Source organism: Camelus ferus, chromosome 9 (genome assembly GCF_009834535.1).
Source record: "Camelus ferus isolate YT-003-E chromosome 9, BCGSAC_Cfer_1.0, whole genome shotgun sequence".
In the NCBI taxonomy this organism is placed as follows: Eukaryota; Metazoa; Chordata; class Mammalia; order Artiodactyla; family Camelidae; genus Camelus; species Camelus ferus.
This window is the reverse complement of record NC_045704.1, coordinates 63,481,479-63,503,564: the sequence shown is the minus strand read 5'-3', so window position 1 is coordinate 63,503,564 and position 22,086 is coordinate 63,481,479. Positions and strand designations below refer to the sequence as shown.

The 22,086-nt window shown below is 46.5% G+C and overlaps 1 protein-coding gene across 2 annotated transcripts in view; it reads right to left on the bottom strand.

Annotated features, from left to right (window-relative positions):
• LRRC8B (leucine rich repeat containing 8 VRAC subunit B) overlaps nt 1-22,086 on the bottom strand; it is a 63,081-nt gene that overhangs the window by 11,345 nt on the left and 29,650 nt on the right. For both annotated transcript variants that reach the window (XM_032487033.1, XM_032487034.1), the window contains exons 2-4: nt 13,701-13,755; nt 4,791-4,892; nt 104-2,268 (exon numbers count right to left, since the gene is read on the bottom strand). In XM_032487033.1, the coding sequence (XP_032342924.1) occupies nt 104-2,242 (2,139 nt within the window). In that variant the 5' untranslated portion in view covers nt 2,243-2,268; nt 4,791-4,892; nt 13,701-13,755. The remainder of the gene's footprint in view (nt 1-103; nt 2,269-4,790; nt 4,893-13,700; nt 13,756-22,086) is intronic.

The following is a 22,086-nucleotide window of genomic DNA, read 5'->3' as shown; positions in this document are numbered from 1 at the left end:
TGCTCGGCATGACTTAAAGTCCATTATCTTTACTTACATCACACGCTGTAACAGCAGATGCTTGAAAGACTGGCCAAACAAAGGGAAGAGTGGAGTTACTTACGTTGTTGTTGGTCACAGCAAAGTACTGCAGATTACTCAGATACTGGATTTCTTCCGGAATGAAGGTCAGGTGGTTGTAGCTTAGATCCAGGTAATGTAGTTTGGTGCACAGGAAAAGCTGCAGGGGCAGATTCTCTATGTTGTTATGGTCCAGAAAGAGCTGCTCGAGATTAGATAATGCCCCGATCTGTGCAGGAATATAAGCGATGTTATTGTGCCACAACTTCAAGCAGGAAAGATTCTGCAGATGCTGAAAGCTAATGATCTCTTCCACAGTTTTAAGGTTATTTTCTCTGAGGTCTAACTCATGCAAATTGTTCAGGCTGAAGATGGAGTGTGGAATGCGTTCCAGGTCGCAGCTGATCAGCTCCAGGCTTTTCAGATGGACCATCTTTTTCAAGTTGTTCAACACAACCAGTTTGCTTCCCTCATTATCGAGGGACAACTTCTGCAGCGAAGGCAGGAGGTCTGTGATGACTTGTGGGATCCGGGAGAGGCTGCTCTTCAAGTAGAGGGTCCTCAGGTTTTTCAAGTCCTGGAAGCCCTCCAGCTGCATGGTACTCACCTGCTCAGGTAGAACACAGCCCGACAGGTAAAGTTCCTTGAGATTCTTCAGGTGGAACACCCAGCGGGGAATTTTCCCCATTTCAGTAAATTTCAGGCGGAGGATTTTTAAATTCTCCTCTAGGAAGGCCAGGGCGGGATGGTCGACCACCAGAGATGAATGGTACACGTGGAGCTCCTTGAGGTTGACCAGCTGCGAGACTGCGGAGGGCAGCTTGACCTCAGGGATCAGCTCCAGGCTGAGCACTTCGATTTCAGTCAACTCAAAGACATTGTCTGGAAGACCGTTTAGCATGAAAAGGTGCAGCTCTGCCTTGTCCTGGGAATTCTTCACAAGCTTACCCTTCAGTTTCTCAACCGTCCACTCGTTGTTGAGGTTGATCTGTTTCAGTTTGTTCTCACTGACCTCCGACAGGAAGATGGAGAAGCGTTTGGAGTAAAGAGGATCGTACTGGTCAGCCAGGTGCAGGATGAAGGCGAAGTCATTCTTGACGTCCGGGATGTCACTGTAGTTGCTCTTCTCTCGCAGCGCCTCAAAGGAGTACTGCTTCAGAGAACTCCGCAGCATCCACCACAAGCTGTACGAGGAGGTGAGGCCGTAAAGTATCACCAAGATGACGTAAAACGAAGCCAGGACCTTAAATATCTCTGCCAAGGAGTAGACGCACTGGTAGCGCTTATACCCCGTGAAAGCCTGCAGGTCCACCGAGCAGTCGATTTCAAGAGCGATGTAGGTTAAAAAGTACGGAACGTATGTGATGATGAGGACAAACAGAATGACCTTGACGATGATCTGCTTCAGATACACTCTGTAAATGATGTCCTTCTGCTCCACATGCATGCGGAACCTTTTCACTTTTTCAAAGATGGCTTTGGCCTGTTCGCCCTCCTTCTTGTCCAGGACGCTAGAGGCCGGGCTTTCTAAGCCGGCTGACTCCAAGCCAGGCTGCGGGAAGGGCAACGGCTGCTTGTTGGAATCGACGTCGGCTGAGCACCCTGAGGACGAAAGCAAAACCTTGGACTTGGAGAGTGTCAGGGGTCGCCCTGACTGTTCGGCCACCGTTTCCGACAGGGCTCGGGTGGTCCATGGAGAATCGAAGCACTTGTGCAGGATGGCAACAAAGTGCTCGAGCCGGGAACTGGTGCTGGGGTAGTGAAGCCAAAAGTTGCTGCAGGCTGCAAAGATGAGCGTGTGCAAGAGCACCAGGTAGGGGAAGAACTTTGCAAACCAGTGGAGCTGCTTCTCGTAGCAGACAGCGTCAATGTAGGCATACTGCTGTCGGTGGAGGTCGTTCTGGATTCTGAGGGGGAGCGGAGGCGGTGGCCCGGGATCAGAGGACGCGTTCATGCTGGCTTTCAGGACGTCCCAAGGCACGGCGCAGTGATTGTCGAACTCCACCTTACATGGGAGACAGCACAGAACCCTGCTCTGTGTCAGCTGGAGGGCTCCAGCCAGCACGGCCACCAGCAGCATGATCAGGGTGATGTAATACCAGAAGACGTCCCACCACGGTTTCAGGATGTGATAACATGACTGGGCGTCTGCTAAACATTTCAGCTCTGTTAGTGTAATCATGACTTCCCCTTGCAGGAGTACAGAAGCTGGAAGAGGAAAGTAAAAGAAAAACTACTGGAGCAGGTACCCTCAAGCAAGCTGAAGCTCTAAAGCTCAAGCACATCCAAGCAGGACTCAGCTCAGGGGCAAGTCTTGGGAGGCAGGGCTGATGACCAAGAGGCAGGAGAGCCTTCTGGTTTCATGTGAAACCTCAGGCCATCCCTCTGTGCGCTACACAGCCCCTCAGTTGAGACACATTCGGTGCCGGCCAGGCTGCATCTGCAAAGGTATTCGGTGCAGGACATGGAGCAGCTACCTCGTTTCCTCCTGGAGCGCCACTCCATGCTAAGCTGTTAAAAACCGGAGGCCAAATTTTCTTCAATCAACATTAGGAAAACTGGTTTTTATGCCACTAAGTTCTAACAGCCACGTTTTGTACCTTCCAAACGGTCTGAATAAGCTCTTTCTCACGTCCCACTCACTTGCCCGGAGCATCGGGCACAGCCCCAGAGCTGTGCTCCCACCACTGCAAGGACTTCCTTTGAGCCAACACTGTTTCATAAAATTATCCCTTAGGGTTTGAGTGATTTATCAATTGTATGGTCAGAACAAACTGTGATTTAATACATTATCTCCTTTCCCCTCCGAGCTCTTGCTTCGTAACTTAAGTTCACACCCAACTTAGAATATTTAAAAGCTGACACACAGAGCTGACGGCTTAAAAATGGATGGGGAAGGAGGCCCCAGTTACGACTCCCCCATGGGGACGCTCTCACGTTTAACGGCCCGATGGCAAAACACTAATAAGATAAATGATCAGGGCACATGCTATTATTAAAGTATTTTTGCCTTCAGAAAAACAAGGTGGATTTTGCATTTTCACGTCAAAAAGTACTCAGACAATGCTCTTTACAGAAATGATTGATGTAGTGTTCAGCCTTACATGTACCAATTGTTTAAAAAACTGCTAGCTAGTAAAATCCAGACCATCTATAAGATGGCACAGATTAAGACAGATAAAAGGAAATATTTGGATCTAGTAACAATTCTGGTAAATATCGCAGCAGCATGGTTGTCTTTTGCTGGTGGTCCAGCTCCAAGCTTTGCTCGAGGGCTTCTCTTGCACTTTTTTGAGTCTGAAGTCTTAACCTTCCTGGGTCTGAGTTTCTCTCTCTGGACACCCTAGTACTGGGAGCACCCCCAAGGAAAACTTTCTGCTCTCACCAGTACCCCTCCGAGGGCCTGGTGTCCTGCCTTTGACCCTAGAATCCCATGACAGGGGCCCTGGGACCTGCGAATACGCATCTTCTCTTTTGCTAGTCAGTCCGAGCATGCTCCTGACCACCTGACCCTGAACCCTAACCCTTCATGCAGTCCCCTAACAAGGACACCCCCGATCCTGACTTTACCTGCTGGCCTGGGGCACCACCGTCCAGCTGTATTCTCACTGGGCACCAGCATGTCATATGGATTCAACTTCCTCTTGGGACACATGGCTTGAATAAATAACTCTCCAGGGCGCCTTTACTTTAGTTTAGTGGGTCTAGCTCTTAACTTCCTCCCTTCTGCCTCACCCCACTGCAGTTAATCATAATTGTGTGTGAAGACAAGACAAGACAAAAGCAAGAGGATTATAAGAGACAAACAGAAAATCCTGGACTAAGACCCCCAAATACTATAAACACGACGGGAGGAAAGGATGGCAAAAAACACTGCTGGAGGAACATGTGAAAAATATCTAGGGGTTTCAGTCGACATAAATGCATGCTTTAGGCTAACTGTGTCAGAGCTATTACGTAAAACACAGCTATGTGCTGTATTTATGCTGAGCAGAGTTATGACATGACTATAATCTAGGGGCATAGTATTACACGAGCCCAGTAAAGGGGCAACAGTCCTTCTGTGCCCAGCTGGTGAGACCATACCTGGCACCCAACATGCAGTCATAGGGTTAAAGACCAAGTGGGCAATAAAATAATCAGGAGCGACTTGCCTACGAACCATTTCCTATAGAGGAACACAGGTACTTGACGGAGGAACACATGCACTTGAAGATATTCAGCTGAGATAAAAGATGACTAGGGGAACCTGAGAATTTATCTTTACATCTTGCAGTGCCACCCCTTGGATTAAAGAATAAGTGGAATTCTTCCAGAGGCAGAACGAGGTGGGTGCTCATTTTAGGAACGACATTTTGATTCAGTTTGTAGCAGAGCATCCGTAGAACTGACTCCTCCGAGGAATAGCTGAGGCCCTTCTCCCGACTGGGGCAGAGCTGAATAAGATGACCATCCACCAAGGAGGCTGCAGAGGGATTTCTTGCAATGGATAAAGAGGGTGAACGGGACCATCTCCACGGGCTCTGGCAGCTCAAAGCTTAGGGCTTTCTTTATACTCTCAAAGGTCCTGAGAGTTAAAGTCATGTAAGATCCACAACTGAAATTATGGAAGAATGTAAACACAAATGGCTCTAACAACAAGGGTACTTGACAAGACAGTGAATATTTATCCACCAAAGAACATAAGCCAACACTGGCCAAGATAAAATACTTCAAATATTTATACTTACTATAGTGAGAAAAATGAATCCGAGAAGTTGACTGTTCTTCAGTCAGGAGGCCTACACCTTTTGAAATTTCTTAGACACACCATCTCTGTGATTGTCTTCATTCTATGAGAAAGCATAGGTAACTTGAAATAGCTATGGATGTTCAAACAAACAAAGCTGGAGACACTATCCTCAGAGACCCTCTCCATCGGAAAACTTTATATGGCAGATGGATTTTTCATAGACCAGCTTACTTTTCATATTGGGGGACATTCTGGCAAAGGTGTATAGACAGGACCCCACCCACAAACAGATCACACACAGCCCCTGAACTCCCTTAATTTACAGAGAAGTTTCTACAGAAATTTAGACATTAATGTATTTCAAAATGCTGTGTCTACAACACTTAGATGAACACGTGGCTTTCTCAAGTAGTTTATGTATGTCAAGTTCTCTCACTTGGTCCTCACACACAGTTGCATTTATCAGATGGCCTGTCAAACCATATAATTTTTGAACCTTACCATACATCCATCCAAATAAGACTCAATGCTCCTAAAATTTAGCCTACTGATTCATCAGATAGTTACAAGTTAATAACTTTTTAAGACATAGTCCCAAAATATGGCTGAAATTCTCTGAAATTATATTATTAAATATAGCTCCACCCTTTGTATTGGGCTTTTGTTTTTTACCTTGTAGGTGAATAAAAGCCATTCTTAGCATCTACTTAAACAATCATTTGCAGTAGTTTAAATTACACATATATTGACTAGTTTGAAATGTGAAAACATTCTAAAACATAAACAATTTTTTTAGCTGGGTATGAAAATTATATATTTAGTCCCTATGTAATCTCTGAAAAGTTGCTGGGAAGTTCTATAAATTTGGCTGAAGATACAATCCTTTTTTGGTTTATTAAGTACTTGAAATCCAGCTCAGAGTACTGACCCCAAATTGTATTTAAGGTATTTTTAGCAGTATTCTTGTAACTTTGTCATTTTCAAAGATCAAAAAGTTAGCATGTCTGAAATGTACTTTGGATTTACCAATCCATGTGTAAAGCCTGCTTTATAATTACCATCCAGTATCAAATTATTTTGCAAGCCAGAAAGCACAGTTAGTGTGTGACAACCCAGCTATGTACTAGTTCATACTCGGCGCCACTGGAGTATGAGTTTCTTGTTCACGACTCATTTTTGAAAGGCTTACAACATATGCTACATAACTGCATTTACGTGTAGTAAGCATGATAAAGACATTCACTGTGTGAAACATTTACATATTTCCCACTGCATTGCATCTGTAATGAGCCAGGGGAGAATTTATTGCCTAATTCCAGCATGCTACCAGGCCATCATGATCACTTCCTGCACAATACAGTTTCCTTTAAATACTGCAAATACACTTTTCTGCTTTAAACACGGTATTTCTAGGAAAAGAGAGAGTCACAAGCCAACTACAGTAATATTTTAAAATAATCATAATGAGAAACTTCTGCAACTAACCTGTCAGAGAACCACAGCTGAGGACAGGCTCGCCATATCTATTCTAACCAAAAATTTTTCTAAAGAATGCTTCTTGTTCACCTTTTTAAGAATTATTTTTAAAAAAGAATTATAAACTTTTCCTCTAATCACCTAGTTCACATTCCCTTTGATGATTTCCTTGTCAACAAGAAAGCAAATAAAAATCTATTATTAATAATCTAATGTCTGTTTCTCTATTTTCAAAGCACTTTCATTACATTAGTTTCATGCCAACAACAAACCATTAAGATAAATATTATTCTTCACACATTTCATAAACATGGAAAATAAGGCAGGCCCAAAGGAGCTATCTTGTCCAAGGTGACAAGCCTGGCAAGAAATAGTTACAACTAGAACTTAGGTCCTCCAGCTCAAATCTCCAGCCTTGTGCACACTAGACCATGCTGTCTCATTCAGTTAACTATGCCAGTCTGAGTTCTCTCAAAAGCTAAAGAGAAAGCTGAATATTTAACTCTCTTCCCTAACTACAATGTACTGAATGTTTGCATCCCTATAAAATATATACTTTAAAATCCTAATCCCTAAAGTGATAGTATTAGGAGGTGGAGCCTTGGGAGGTGATTAGGTCCTGAGAGTGGAGCCCTTGTGGATGGGATGAGGGCCCTCACAGAAGAGACCCCGGAGAGCGCTCCTGCCCCTCCCACCACGTGAGGACACAAGCAAGAACGTGGCCATCTGGGAACTAGGAAGTGAGCCCTCATCAGACATGGAGTCCGCCAGGACCTCGATCTCAGGTTTCCCAGCCTCCAGAAACTGTGAGAGATAAATGTGTGCTGAAGGGACTAAGACATCAACTTACCCCCACATCTGCATGATAACTGCTTCCATTTTAACCTTTTGAAAGACCAGGACACAAATGAACAGCTTTCTGCAGCGTCTCCAGTTATATACTATATAATCTGCTTTCTCAGCTAAACTTTTTCTACTAAACATTTCCCACTGAACTACCTAAGACTTTATATAAATCTGTCTGACTTTAATGATGTATGAAAAGTTTCAAGCATTTCTATGTATTAAATGATGTTAATTTTTCTAACTGAAGTGTTTAACTGGAGATTAGAACATAGCTCTCCTTTGTCATTACAAAATTTAATACCGTTTGTGTGTCTAGGGAATTTTTTCCAGACAATATTTTTGCAAACAATGAGAATTCAATCTGAATCAGATCTCTATTTCTAATATACCAATGCACTAAATCAGTTCAAAGAAACAATGTTAAAAGTAAAGGATTTTATGGTCCTAATTCCATTCCTTTAACTTTTAAACCTCATTAAAAAATCATAAAAGCTTTCAAAGCACATGAATTCATTTGGCAATCTCCCCCCCCCACCACCACCACCACCAAGTCTCTAAGACTGAACAACAACACTCAAGTTAGCTGGCCTTCACTTCCCACTAGTCCTTATTTTACTTTGAAAGCATTTCCAAAATAACCAGTGAAAAAATAAACAAATGATGATCAGATGGCATTTAGAGTCATTATATGCTGAGATCTGGACGCCACTTCAAAGGTCTCTGCCTCTGGCCCCAGGCAGGGATACAGCCAAACAATTCAGAATGGGGTTTCTCTATACCACCATTGAAAACTGATTTAAAAATCACCTTATATCCTTTCAAAATGCTTAGTCCTACTTCTCATCAAGATGCTTCTGGGGTTTAACATACACCTAAGTGAAGTTTATACTCACCTCTGTGAGTTCTCTCGCTGGGAGACAATGTGCTATATCCAGGATTAATTTGCTCCTTTTCTTTGTACTAAATAACCCCCGAACCTTCATCAGAAATCTGATGACAATCATTTAGCATTTCTCCAGCACTTGAATGATCATTAGCAAGACACTGGTTTTGAGGTCTAGAAGAGAACTAGGATTCATCTAGTAAAGGGTTTCTCTAACATCAGTGCTCGTGAATCACTGGAGAGCCTGTGCAGTCGAACACGACGAGCCCCTCTGCGCGTTTCTGACTCGTTAGGGCTGGAGGAGGCCCGAGAATGCGCATTTCCAACAAACCCTGAGTCGGCGTTGATGCTGCTGGCGCAGAGGTCACTTTTTGAGAATCGCAAATCTAAGACAGGGTTCTCAATTCTGGCTCACGTCAGAACCAGTTGGGGCACTTTTACAAGAAACTGAAACTCGGGCGCCACTCCTACAGAGCACTTCAATTGGTCTAGGTGAGGCCAGACTTTTTTTCTCCCCAACTCTCCCCAGGAGAAGAGGCTCACAAGACAGACTGGCAACAGAGTATCTGGGGAAAGCGCCTACCTTTTAAGTCTTCCCAGAAGTTTCGGGTGTCTAGATCCCCCCCCTCCCCCCCCGCCACAGGCCACGAAGTAACAGCTACCGCCAACCACACTCCAGAGACTCAGGCCTGTGAGGCAGTGGGACAGCGAGTCGCTGAGCTGCAGAGAGTTGCAGGATGGGTTTAAGGAGGAAGGATCAGAAATAGGGGGCCAGCTGAAAGGCTATTTCAGCCATGTCGGCCAGAGATGACATGGCAACACTTTGTAATATATTTGAAAAGAAAGCAGTATATGAAATAATCACTGTAAATAAAAATTCAACACCATTAGCAACATCAAATATCCAAAGAGAGGGCCATGGAGAAGCAGGGTTTAAAAGGGCTCTGATTCAGATCCTAAGGTACTATGGTACCTTCCATAGTTTCTAGCACGTGGTGTACAATAAACACAGCTGAACACACAAAAAGCGGAAGGCAGAAGAAAGTACGTTCACGCCTTAGGCAGGGTGTATCTAAGGTGATTAAGCCTCTCCCTGGAGAGGCTAGAACTCAGAAGCATATAGATGGGAAGGATTTTGGCTAACTGGTCTGCATATTCCAAACCTTAATGGCTTAAAAGTAGTTTTATTTCCTGTGAGTCTGTGGGTAGTTCTTTCACCTCGTGGTGCTGGCACAAAGAAGGCCCAGATGTCCTCACCCGCCAGGCTGGTAGTTGGCTCTGACTGCTGGCTGGAGCTTCACCTGAGACTCTTCTTGGCTGCTCGAGTGTCCTCACGTAGCCTGGGGTTGGGTTCTGCAGTGGTGCGCTCCGAGCAGAGAGGCGAAAACTGCAGGTTTTTTATGGCTCAGCCCCCAAAGCTACACAGTGCCAGCTCTGCCACATTCCACCAGTCACAGGGTTCAAGGGGACAGGAAGCAAATGCCTCCTCCCCGCGGGAAGACCACTGGGGCGTGCGGCCATGTTGGATCCACCACAGTCTCTGCCCACAGATGACTTACCGTTCTCCCGCATGAAAGGCCTCACCCTCTCCCCAGCCCTCCAAGAGCTTCATCTCACCATGGCATCAAGTTCAGCTTGAAGTCTAGGATCCTGTGCTGTCAGTCACGTCCAGGATGCTGTGGGACAACACCCTTAAGGTTCTGTCTAACAGGGCAGATCCAGGAGGCACTGCCTTAAAGCCTTTTGAAGTCTTAATGCAGGGTCCTGCACCCGTGCCCTGGCTTTCATTAGTACCTTAAGACCGAGTTTTACTGCACGAGCGCTCTGGATCTGTTCTTTCAGCTTGAGGCCATTTCTTACTTTGGGTCCCTTTTGCTGGGTGGAGAAGCTAGGAACAAGAAACAGTTTCATCCACGACCCCAGAAAACTCTGGACTGGAAACGTATCTTCTAAAATCTACTTGAAATCTGAACCGTTTCTTCTTTAATTAACCTCTCTCTTACAATAATTTGGGCGTAAGTGGTCTAAAAAAGTCAACTAGTACTTCTAATATTCCGCTGGAAAATCTAAACCAGAATCACAAATCCGTTAGGTTCATTTTCCACTTTCCACGTTACTGTGGGTGTCAATCTTGTCAATCTTCCCGTCAACACACAACCAGGGTACCACTTTACATCCTCCAACAGCAACTTCCTCACTGCCCTTCCAGCCACCATGAACAGTCTTCTTACTTCCCCTCCAGGTTCACCACCGCCTGGTCCCAAAGCCAGTGCCAGATGTTTTGTTACAGCAGAACCTCACTTCTAGGCACCAATTTTTGTTTTGGCTCTTTATTGCTATGTAACGAACCATCCCCAAACTTGGCAGCTAAAATAACCATTCATCATTTCTCATGATTCTGTGGGATGATGAGGCAGTTCTTCTGTTTCACATGGTGTTGGCCGGAATGTTGGGATGGCTGGACGGTCCAAAATCAAAGGGCTGCTGTTTCAGCTGGCTGCTGGCCTGAACTCAGCTTGAGAGAGTGGCCAGGCGCCGGCCGCCCTTCCACATCGCTGGTTAGGCTTTCTCACAGCCAGGTGGCTCAGCTCTAAGCAGGAGCAGCTGCAAGCACCGGAAGGCAGAGGCTACAAATCTCCTGAAGGTCCAGCCTTAGGAATTACTCCACACCATTTCTGCCACACTTGATGGGTCAAAAAGGTAACAGGGCCAGCCCAGATGCACAGGAGGGGAAACAAGACTCTACCTCTTCATGGGAAAAATCACAAAGTATTTGCAGCCATCTTTAGTCCACCACTGGGAGTCATGAGCATTTAAGGAGCAGACAGTGCCATAGAAATGAATTCATTCTCTGAAAGAATTTAGTCAGTAAAGAATAGAATTTCTCTTCCCTGTATAACATATCAGATGAGGAAGGACAATCAGACAAGGAAGATTTAGCAAAAGGGGGACAGAGAAGCAGAGTCAGTAACGTAAAAAAAAAAAAAAAAAAAAAAAAGCAGCAGTGCAGTGCTTGTGGACACAGAAGCCAGAGTCGGGCTTCGCAGCCGAGACACAGAGGAAGCAGGGGAGGGCAGTGACCGGCACCGCCTTTCTGCAGCTTCTTGCCCAGAGCTGTGAATCAGTCCAGTAACATGCGAAGTATGAGGAAAATCACCCTAACCAGCTGAAGCCCCAGGAGAAAGGTACTGGATGTGACAGGTGAGAGCATGTGAGCAACTCCAGAAACCCTAATTAAATCACTTGCTGAACTTTAAGGACTTTGGCTTCACGTCTCCTTGTTTCTGACGGTTATGAAATACATCGCGCATTTAATTTAGATGGTAATTGTGTTTTTAGGAAAAGACCTCTCAATTCTTTGATGCTTTTAGTAAGCTACCAAATTATCTATAATCCATTTAAAATGAAGAGAAGTTACAGCCACATTATTATAATATTAACACTAGAGCATAAGCTACCAGTGGCTACAGAATTCCTAGAATGTGTAAACAGAAGGCAACCTCAAACCCTTCTCCACCATCTTCATCGTTTATAAAATTGTTTTCCTGACCCCTCCTGTCTCCTCAGAGTAAGCAAGCCGTAAAGGAGAGCCAAGCCCAGTCACTATGCGTGGTCTCTGGTGACACACACATGCTCTCCTTTCGGATGACGAGCTGACGGCAGAGACCATCAGCCCACGCGTTTCTCCTAGTGCTTCCACAGGTGACCCACCTTCCACAGGAGCAGGACCACATGGACGACTTAACCCAGGAAGAAACCACAGAGTCTGGGTCTAACTCTCCTCAAATAAGAGAACTAAATACCAGAGGTGTTCGAGCAGCTTCTCTATAGACACAGGGTAGCAGAATGCGGGATTGTGGCCAACTTTCCTAATTTGAAAAGAACTGGGAGGTTGACAGCATTGCTTCTGGCCACCTACCCTAAGTAATGATAAGCCTCCTCAATAAAATAAAACAGGGTTTTGGAACACGAAGTGGCAAACATAGTCCAGAACATTTCTATGCTATAATTGTTTTTAAACTATAAATCAAAATGAGATTTTTTTTTGAGCCCTGGGACACAGAAACCAGCGTATTCCAGAAATACTTAAAGGTATGATTAAGCCACCAATCTTAACCATTTCTCTAAAGTTAACATGTATATGCATTCAGTTATGGAAGTTAGCATTACAAATGAACACCAAGGCAATAGGAGGCCTGTCTCTGCCTTCATGGGATTTGCAGTCTTATTGTGGAGAGAAGACATGCATGGTTGAGAGTAAGCCCCACCATCTATGCTGTCATTTCAGCACCAAAATGAGCAGGATGATGGCCAAATCTTTATTGGGTTCTGCATTTGGTTCTACAGAAACAAAATGCCGAAGGAGAATGGGTGAAAACTTACTGAGAACGGCAAAGCAGTACTTGTCAAAGAGAGGGCAGGATTTTAGTCAGTTCATGCAACAAATACTTAGAAAGCCTACTCTGTGCCAGACAGAGTTCTATGTCTTAGGGTAATATAGATGTGCAAGACAGACTAGATCCCTGCTCCCAGGGGCCTTACTGTGCAGTACGGGAAGAGAGAAAATTAAATATACACGCACGATGGAATCAGAAATTTTATGAAGAACACACAGCTACTTTAGACTGGGGAGTCAGGGAGAGCCTCTTTAAAGGGACTGCCGTTAGAGTGGAGACCTAAACGGAGCCAACCGTGTGATGGTTTGGGGGAAGATCCTTCCAGGCAGAAAGAGCAAGAAACTTAGGATGTGTGTAGATCAAAACGGAGGCCACTTGGCGGGACTGTCAGAAGCCCGGCGAGAGCAGTACAGAGGGCCCGCAGCCGAGATGAAGCATCTGGGTATCGGCAGCGGTGGTGGAAAAGCCACGGAAGAGTCCTAAGCAGAGAAGTAGCTCATCTGTCATCAGCTTTTAGATTCATGGTCAGCTCAGCGGATCAGCAGGGAAATGCGGGGACACCCAGGAGGTCCAAGGTCCACACCTTCAACCATGAAAAGAAGGGTGTTCAAGACGCAGCAGGGGGCAGACCCACTGTCCTCATTCCTGCCTCACCTGGACTGTGCGTTCGGAGCTGGTGACACGCTTTTAACACGTGTGTCGTATTCTCAGCACCAGAGGGCCATGCTGCGTAATACCGTGTTCACATTAATCACCCACTGTGTCAAAGTCAAAAGCTCTGCCACAGAGCTAGTTTAGGATTAAACTTCCAGAATCATGAAAGATGAGTGAAGTCTGCAGGAGGTGACAGAGCGGAGGACCTGGTTATTTCCGCCCCACCTATTCTAGGAGAGCGTGGCCAGCTTTCCCTTGTGGAAACATGGCAACTGAGTCCATGCGTTAAGAGTGCTACTTAAACAAAAGTCAGAAAAGTCTAGACATGGAGTCGTGGAGCGTAAGTCTCTCACAGAAATTCATTATATTCATTAGATCTCTAATGGTAAAGAAAATGACAAACACCAAACATACACCCCTTTCTACATGCAAAACCAACAAAGGATAAGAAGATAACATTTTACCAGAATGCATTCAGATTTACTTTTCTGTTTAATTGGTTTAAAAACATCAAAAGGATTTTACTCAAAACGTCTGTCTGAATAGTAATTTCTTTTTACACACCAAGCAGTCAGTACTTACCTGCCCCAAGCTACCAGTGTAATAGTAATTTTCCTTGCCGTGTGCTCACAGTTTAGAATAGTAATCTTACCCTGTGAGTGCTGGTCAACCGGAAGCTCTGCAGTTAGCTTCTGCTTGAAAAATTCCTAAAGAGATATCATAAACACATTGTTATATTTTATGCATCACAGAACTGCAAGACAATGCAGCCACCTATGTGGCTCTAAAATTTCAGACATGTATAATAACTTTATGCAACATACAAAAGATAACTTTTTTAAAAAGTGAGTGCTGTTAAAAGAGATCACTTTCTGACCTCTCACAAAAGGTGTCAGCTGAAGCCCAGGGAGAGAAACAGATCTCTGCCATAAGGCACACACTCAGTCCCATCCCCACGGGAGTTCACAGGGCAAGAAACACAAATTTTAAATTTGTAATGAAGAATGAGACAAGCATTGTATCTGAGGCACCACTCATTTTATAAGCAGAAGACAGGAAAGCTCACTGAAATCGTCTGTGCTTCAAATAGGGGAACATGGAGCAGGGGCGGCTTAATGTTTAGCATCACCTTCTCCTTCCAGTTTGTTGTTGCTCTGCTTTTTGCTGGCCTGCTGTTTGCACACGATCGCGCCATTATAAATTCAACAGCAGGACACTGAGGCCTCTTTTCGCCTCATTTCTCATACGCTTTCTTGACAATGTTGTAGTCTCCCTAGACATCATTTCTGATGGAAGCAGAGTAGTTCACACATGGCTATGTCATAGTTTACAAAATCACTTCCCTTCTGAATCTTAGATTTTCTTTTTTTACTACTAATTAAGCTGTAAACATCTGTAATTATGTTCACATGATTTCCTTTGCACAGACCTACAAAAGTAAGAGTGATGGGTCAAAGAGCATGAACGCCGTAAGGCTTCTGACATATAACATAAGTTATCTCCCAAGGAGATTACACCAATTTTCTTTCCTACAAACAGCACGAGCAGCACCCTTACCACATGTGGGAACCATCGTCAAAAATAAGTCTCTGCTGATCCCATACACGAAAATGGTCTCGCTGTTGCCTTACTGTGCATTTCTTTGACTGAACTGGGCTGAATGCCTCCCGACATGTCTGAGCAATGAGTTTCATTCCTCCTTCCTGTTTCACATTTACCTAAACTGGAGGAATATTTTGCTGGGAAGACTAAACGTAGAACTTAATGAAATCTCGCTCAGAACGACAACCTGTCATCTCAGAGTGAAGCCATGGCCGTCAAGCGAAAAAAGAGAAACCTAGCTCCATTTCTTTGCCCGGGGTAAAATCAAATCACCCAAACTAATTTTAGAAACCGTAGCAGAAGTTATCGTCTTTCTTCCTCCCCAGCAGCAAATAAAAACACAAGTGGGAAGGAAGAAGCCAACGCGAAAGCACTAAATGGCAATGCTCCTCAGAACAGGGACAAATGCTCCTGGCAGGCAGGGTCAGGGCAGGGGCTGGACCGCGACCGAGGCAGAAGGGCCACAGAGGCGGCACCCGTGGGATCCCCAGCCCAGTGCTCATGAAGGCCGTAAAGCCGGCATTATCTTCCCCTGAAAAATGTTTTCTCCCCCCAGAGGCAGGACACAAGAGACATGAATTTTCACTCCAAAAAATAAATTCCCAGATCATCTAAAAAAATGTATTCCGGAAGATCTGGCGATGACAAGCATATGCCGAGAACTCCCTTTCTCAAATAAGAGCTCCTTTCAGAAGGTTCCCAGTGGGGGACAAGAAGGGCTACTCCCAAGTGACTGCGGATTAAGGAACAACAGGGGGCGGTCAGCTTCCTGACGGAAAAACAAAAGGCCCCGAGGCTTTCACTGAAAACTGAGAAAGCGGGTGCTCCTACCTCCCTACTGTCAGGGGGGGCCAGAGGGGACGCACAAAACACACTCCTTGGAGGAAAGCGAAGAACTGCCGCACAGTTCTGGAGACTGGGGATGGGTGAGTTTGTCTTTCAGCGATAGTTAAGCAGACTCCTTTTAGGATTTAGCAAGGAGGCAAGAATCTCTGCAGAGCCACTCGACCCATTTTGCAGGTCAGATGTGGCAGGAACCACTGCGACGGCACACTTACGCGACCTGCCTCGTGCAAGCCCCCAGGTTGAAGGCGTTAGGTCGTGTAAAATTCAAGTGTCCTGTTTCCACCAGTTTGAAAGGTTCAGACCGTGAGTACCAGGTGCACTTAAGAGAAGGACACCTGACTTCACCGGCAGCCCCACCCTACGACCGACCGCTGCGTGGGCCACCCCGCCCTCCGCAGGCCACACTCACTGCTCCTCCACCTGCGCCCCAGAGCCCGCCACTAGTGGCTCCCTCTCACTCTTTTAAGAGACGTAATAAGCGACTGCCTCCAGACCTTTGAGGATGGGGGCAGAACCTTACTTGCCTGCATCCTCGGGACCTACCCCAGAGTCTCCTTCCAGGGCCAGGTTAAGGGCCCGGGTGTTACGGCAGCCGCCCTGTGCCAGTTCATCAACGGGCGCCGCAGCATCTCGGGAAAACTGCTGAACTGCACAAACATAGCACCTACCCGACCTCCCGTCGGGGCCTGTGCAGAGCGTGGCTGGAAGGGACGCCTGGGAGTCTGCTAGGGGACTTCTAGCCGGCTGAGATCCTGGGAGCTGGCAGAGGGGGGGCCACAAGGGGCTCTCTGGCTCCCTCTTCCCTCTCATACAGCTCCTGGCTCCTCTTAGAAATGCGGAACAGGTATTTAAAGAACAGCGGCCTGAAGTGGCGTCGGATCCTTAGCCTGCCCAGGACACAGGCTGACAACCCACCTCAGCTGCCCCCAGTCTCAGGCCTGCCCTCCCGCACCGTAAGCACTGAGTAAGGAATTACTTCGTGAGCCAATGATACTGGATCAGGTTGCCCCAACCAGGCAGGAACCAAGGGCACAGAGGAGCGGGGCTGGCGCTCTGAGGGACCTGGGGGCACATTCGGTGGGTCGGGAAGGACGATGAGCAAAGCAGTGGGGCCAGAGCCTCAGGAAGCCATTCCACCAGCTCATGACAGGCACAGAGGTTCAGAAGCAGAGGCTGAGCCTCCCCCCTTCAGAAAGAAAGGAGAAAAATTCATATTTGCCAACTTACTCACCAAACATGACATCTCACAAATCTGAATGGAGAACTGCTGTCACATTCAGCAGGATTGGCTGCGTTAAAACGACAGTGAGTCACTCTGAATCAGTGATGGATCACTGGATAAATGCCACAGCATCCCTAAATGATCTTAAGATCTTATCAAATTATGATTTCACAATTCTTCTTCCGTACAAATTAACAGCATAATGCAACAGGAATAATGCTGGGACCAGTGGAAGTATCAAGCTGCTGCCCCACAAGGATAGTGTGCACCATGCTGTTCGGTGCCCAAGTGCTGCCCAGTCCACCTCCCCCTGAGACCACAGGCTCCGGGAAGGTAAGGACGTTCCTTGTCGCCCAGAGCCTGCCGCGTATGAAGTGCTCCCTGAGTGCTGTAGTTCCACAACCCTGTGAGCTATGATCAAGATGACAATATTTCACATCTTGGGATGGTTTCAGTCTCATAAAACCAGTAACTTCCGACAGTGATCACTGTAAAGAACGCTTTCGCCGCTGTACCATGTTGTTAACCCAATGACAGAAATCAAATTGCTGTGCAGGGCAAATCAGAGCAGTGTTTAGATCCAGCTAATTTCTGACCCAAAGTGCAAACGATGTTTCAAATAAACACTGCTGCTCACTCTTCCCCCGAAACGAGCAGTTGTTCCACAGGAGGTGCTCCTTTGGCGCTGAGGGAGCGCTCAGTGCTCTATGGCTTCTGTTAAACGGCATCGCCATTAGCTGGTCAGGCGCTGCCTTCCTGCCTCTCAGAAGGGCTCAGCATGCAAGACAGGGGCTGACACACCAGGTATTCTGATAATCATCTGTTGAATGGAGAAAGCGATGGGAGGTGGGAGGGGGAAGGCTACAGCTACTGTGCACTGACTGAGGTAGGAATAACCATCCCAACTCTAATGGTGAGAAAGGTAAGGCCTGGAGAAACCAAGAAGCTTGCTCAAGCTCAAGCTCACAAGGCGAAGCAGAACTCACAGCAGCTCTAAGGGCCGTCCGCTACACCGCCTCTGCAATGAGCTGTGTGAAAAGGAGTTTTATATAGAATGTGACATCGCTTTACAAAAAAAACTACAGTCTATCTTTTAGAGAAACTAAAAGACACAATCTGAAAATCAGGTCCCTATAGCTGTGCTAGCTCATGACTCAGCATTCCATCTAGAGAAACAGAACCACCACTGCTCCCTCCATCCTGCCTGCCTCTTTTAAGTAATTTAGATCAACGTGACAGACGCCTGAGCAGGGGAGCATCCTGCCAGCACAACCTCTTCCAGAGAAACATTGCCCTCCCGTCTAACGACGAGAGGAATAACCTGCGTTTAAACTGTGTTTAAATGATGTTTCATGTGGCTTTTCTCCCTGGCCTTCCTATCAAATGTGGCTAAAATAAATTTATGCCACATCACCTAGATATGACCCTCCTTCTGAGTGCCTTGATAAAGATGCATCTCATGTCCTCATTGTTACTCTGTCAGGCCTGGTTCTTACCTGAAACTCATACAAGAAAGGGAGGGTGCACAGCGGGCAAGGCCGAGTGCAGACCGTGTCATTTGCTACCTGCTTGATCTTAGATAAGCCAAGTATCAACTTTCTCATCCCTAAAATGGAGATAAGAATGGAGTTGTTTTAAGAATTAGATAACTTAGGAGGCAACTATGAATCAAAACGCTTAGCACAGCAGCAGGAACTCAGTAAGTGCCCAGAAACGGGCACTCACTGGGCAGTAGGCTTAGCTACAGTGAGCTCTTTAAAGGCTGGCTTTACAGGGTTATCCTACCAAGAGAAACCAGACTGGATGTTAGAGGGTCTGGTTATCCACCCAACTTAGTGATTTCCGTGCCAGATTTTGCAACATATTGCATGACTCCAGTTACTAGAAAATGCTGTGAAATATAATTATAAATGTAACACCTCAATTATTTAATCTGTGACCTGCAGGGAAGACCAAAATATTGTGAAGTCAAAACAATATACAGCAATGCAACATTTTAAAAAGTTAACCGGGGCAAGCAACCTCCACTTTTTGATGCAACGCTTGTCTTCCCAACCGAGATTCATGCTGCAGACAGGTCAGATACAGCCAATGTCACACAAGCAAAGGCCATGTTTTAAAATCTATAATCAATAACTGAATCGCTATGCTTCACGCCAGAAATTAATACAACATTGTAAACTGGCTATACTTCAATACAAAATAAAATATTAAAAAATAAAATCTATAATCATAGATGCACAACAAAGTGAATATACTTCATGCCACAGAACTGTACACCTAAAAATGGTAAAAATCATAAACTTTATGTTACATATATTTTACCACAAAAAAATCATCATGTAAAACAGGAAAACTGTTCTGACTGCTTTAAAACAAACATAAATGGATGACACAAATTAAATACGCAGTGGGTCCCCACGTACTGGAAAACACACCAACACATGAAAATGTAACTTTGCCATGTCAGAGCTGCTTTCCACAATCCATAGGCTATGATGATAAATAACAGATATTTACCAAGTTTCCATCACCTTTACTTTAAAGGATTTGGGTGAGAGAGATGATATGATCTCACTAATTTGCCCAGGAAAGGTATGAGCTGCTTCTACACTAGAAAAACAGCCACAGAGGCAGTGAACACATTCAAAGGTCTTCTAGTGACGAGGTAAACACACACCTGAGATCTTTTTTTTTTTTGCAAAATAACCGTTGGAGCACCTATATTTACAAGAATCATTAATAACTTCAGATGAATTTGAAAAGTATTTGATCCTCTTGCTAATCTTCTATTAAGAGCTCAATTCAGCAGAAAGCATTAAGAACAGCCTTGTAGGGCGTGGGTGCCAGCCAGGGTGGAGGGAGAGGTTGGTGGTAAGATGGAGAGGTTGTGTGTGTGTGTGTGTGTGTGTGCGTGTGTGTGTGTGTGTGTGTGTGTGTGGCAGTGGTTAGAGAAGAGCCACCATGACCTTCTGTCTCAGTGAGAGGAGACATACTCACTGGGCACATACACTAGTCAATCAATCCATCCCTGAGGCTTTCAGAATAACGCACATTTTTGTAGGATTGCCTTGCTGCTTCCTTGGTCTCTGAGTTATGTCGGGGGAAACGTCCATTCAAGGCAGGAGTAAACACAGGCAGTGACCTATGTTAAATGAGAGCCGATTTAACACAAGCAACAGCTGCTCTGCTCTCTACAGGGCTGTACTGGAGGAGGAGGAGGGGCATGCAGCGACAAGACTGGATGTTTACATGAAGGGAAGTAACCATCACCAGGGCACAGGGAAGAATCAGGCTAGGAGGCATCGCACCCCAACAGAAAGAACCCCCGACCTGCTGTCAGAGACCCAGCTTCTACTACCTACTCTACATCTAACTGACAGTACAATGTTGGCAAGTCATCTCACCTGACTTGACCTTCTTTGCTCACTTGTCGTGCACGAGAGCGAGCCAAACGGTGCAGACAGACCCTCCGCTCCCAGCACTCCACCAGCCCGTGAGTGGGTCGCCTGCAGCTGGAGCTACGGGAGACCTAAGCTGAAGAGACGCCTCTGGAGCGGTGCGAACTGAGCAGGGCTTTCAAAGAAGACAGTGGTAGCACCAGAAAAGGCATGAACTCGAAGATGAATGCTGTGTGTTTTCTTAGAAAGAGAGCACACTGAATGGTCTACAATTGGCAACCAATAAATTGGTCTTGCTGAGAAGAGAGCGAAGTGGGTCACAGCAGGTGCAGAAGGTCATCGGGTCACGCGTGTAATGAAAGCACGGACTTTTACTGAAGGTGGAAAGGTAACTGGGAACCACGGACGGGTCCTAATGCTGCCCATCCCTTGGGCAGCGCGGTTCGCCAGGGTCAGTGGACTGACCGGTGGATTCTCTGCTCAAGCAGAAGCTCTCCTGGGTGACATCCTCTATCCACCACCTGTGCATGGACGATTCCCCAAAACCACACGCGCGTCCACTCCCTAACCCTAAGCCTCAGAACCGCCTGCCCATTATCCTCTTGGCCATGCGCACTGAGACTTGTGGGAGCAGTTTGGACTCAGCCCCAGACGGAACCTGCCGTTCCTTCCCACGCCCGCACCAAGCCTGCTGGGTCCCTGCAGGTCAGCAGCAGCATCAAGCGTGCAGGCTCCTAACCTCACGCCTCCTTTTCCTCTATTCCCTGAAATCAGCTAGCTCTTTTCTTAAACTACCCCTTCTTCTGCATCCCTGCCATCACTCCCTTGAGTGGAGCCTGCGCCATCTTTGGGGAGGACAGCTGAGATATCCTTTCTTAGTCCGTTTCCGTATTGCAGCCAGAGAGCTCCTTCTAAAGCACATTGCCTCCTGACTCGGTTGTTTGTTATTATGAAGGCAACATCTCGGCTGGGGGTGAGGGGAGGGCAGCGGCTGGCAAGGGGCCATGATGGGCAGGCACGCTATCCAGCTTCTCTTGCTGTTTTATTAGCTCTTGCTATTCTCAGCAGGAATGCGAGGATCTGACCCCAAAAGGCTGGGCAGACGGGACCATGTTCTGTGATCACCGTGACTCCCACTCCCTTGAGAACAGCTGGAACAGGAAGGAAGGACGCTGCACCACGCGGCTCCCGGGCGGCAATCACACAGCCTCGCGGGCTCGGTATGGCCACCGCTACCTCCAGCTCACGCTGCCCGTGTCGTGGATTCTGACGCAGTCCGGACAACTGTGAGGGGAAGGGGGCGGGGAGGCCTCTGGCTCCGTTTCTGTCTACCCGTTGCTGGCGTCTGTGCTCCCAGAATCAGGCACCTTTACAGAAGGTCCCCTCCACTTCCTGGTCAGCAGTGCTCGCTGCTGGGTCGGTCGGTTCTAGGAAAGCAGTGTTTGGCCCTCCTGCCGAGGCGCTGCTCTGTGAATGTTCTGGGGACGTTCTAGGTAACTGCAAACCACCCGCTTTTTATTTATTTGTGTATCTTTCCTTCCCCCAACCCTCCTCTCCCCTCCCCTCAAGTGAGAGTGAGCGGTGGGGGCTGGTTTTCTCTGCTCACAGTGTGGAAAACGTGCCCTGGAGCGGTTCCCAGGCCTGCCTCCACCTCCATCTGCGTGGACCAACGCAGCGCACTCACCCACCCCAGGCTTCTAAGCGTGGACGCTCATGCTGGCCTTGTGATTGGTAGCAGTGGTAAAAGAAATACTGTGGAAGCACTTTGAAATCATTAACGGTGCACGTAAATGTAAAGGGTGACTCAAAGAAAGTAATTTTTTTTGCCAGTAATTTTAAAAGAAGCTGCTTTTGGCCTTGGAACAGTATCCGAAGTTGACACAAACAGCCACGAAATGAGCCCTACTCACACCACTTTGGTTCCAAGGAAACAAAGCAGCACGTGCTGGAAGGCCACCGACACCCCC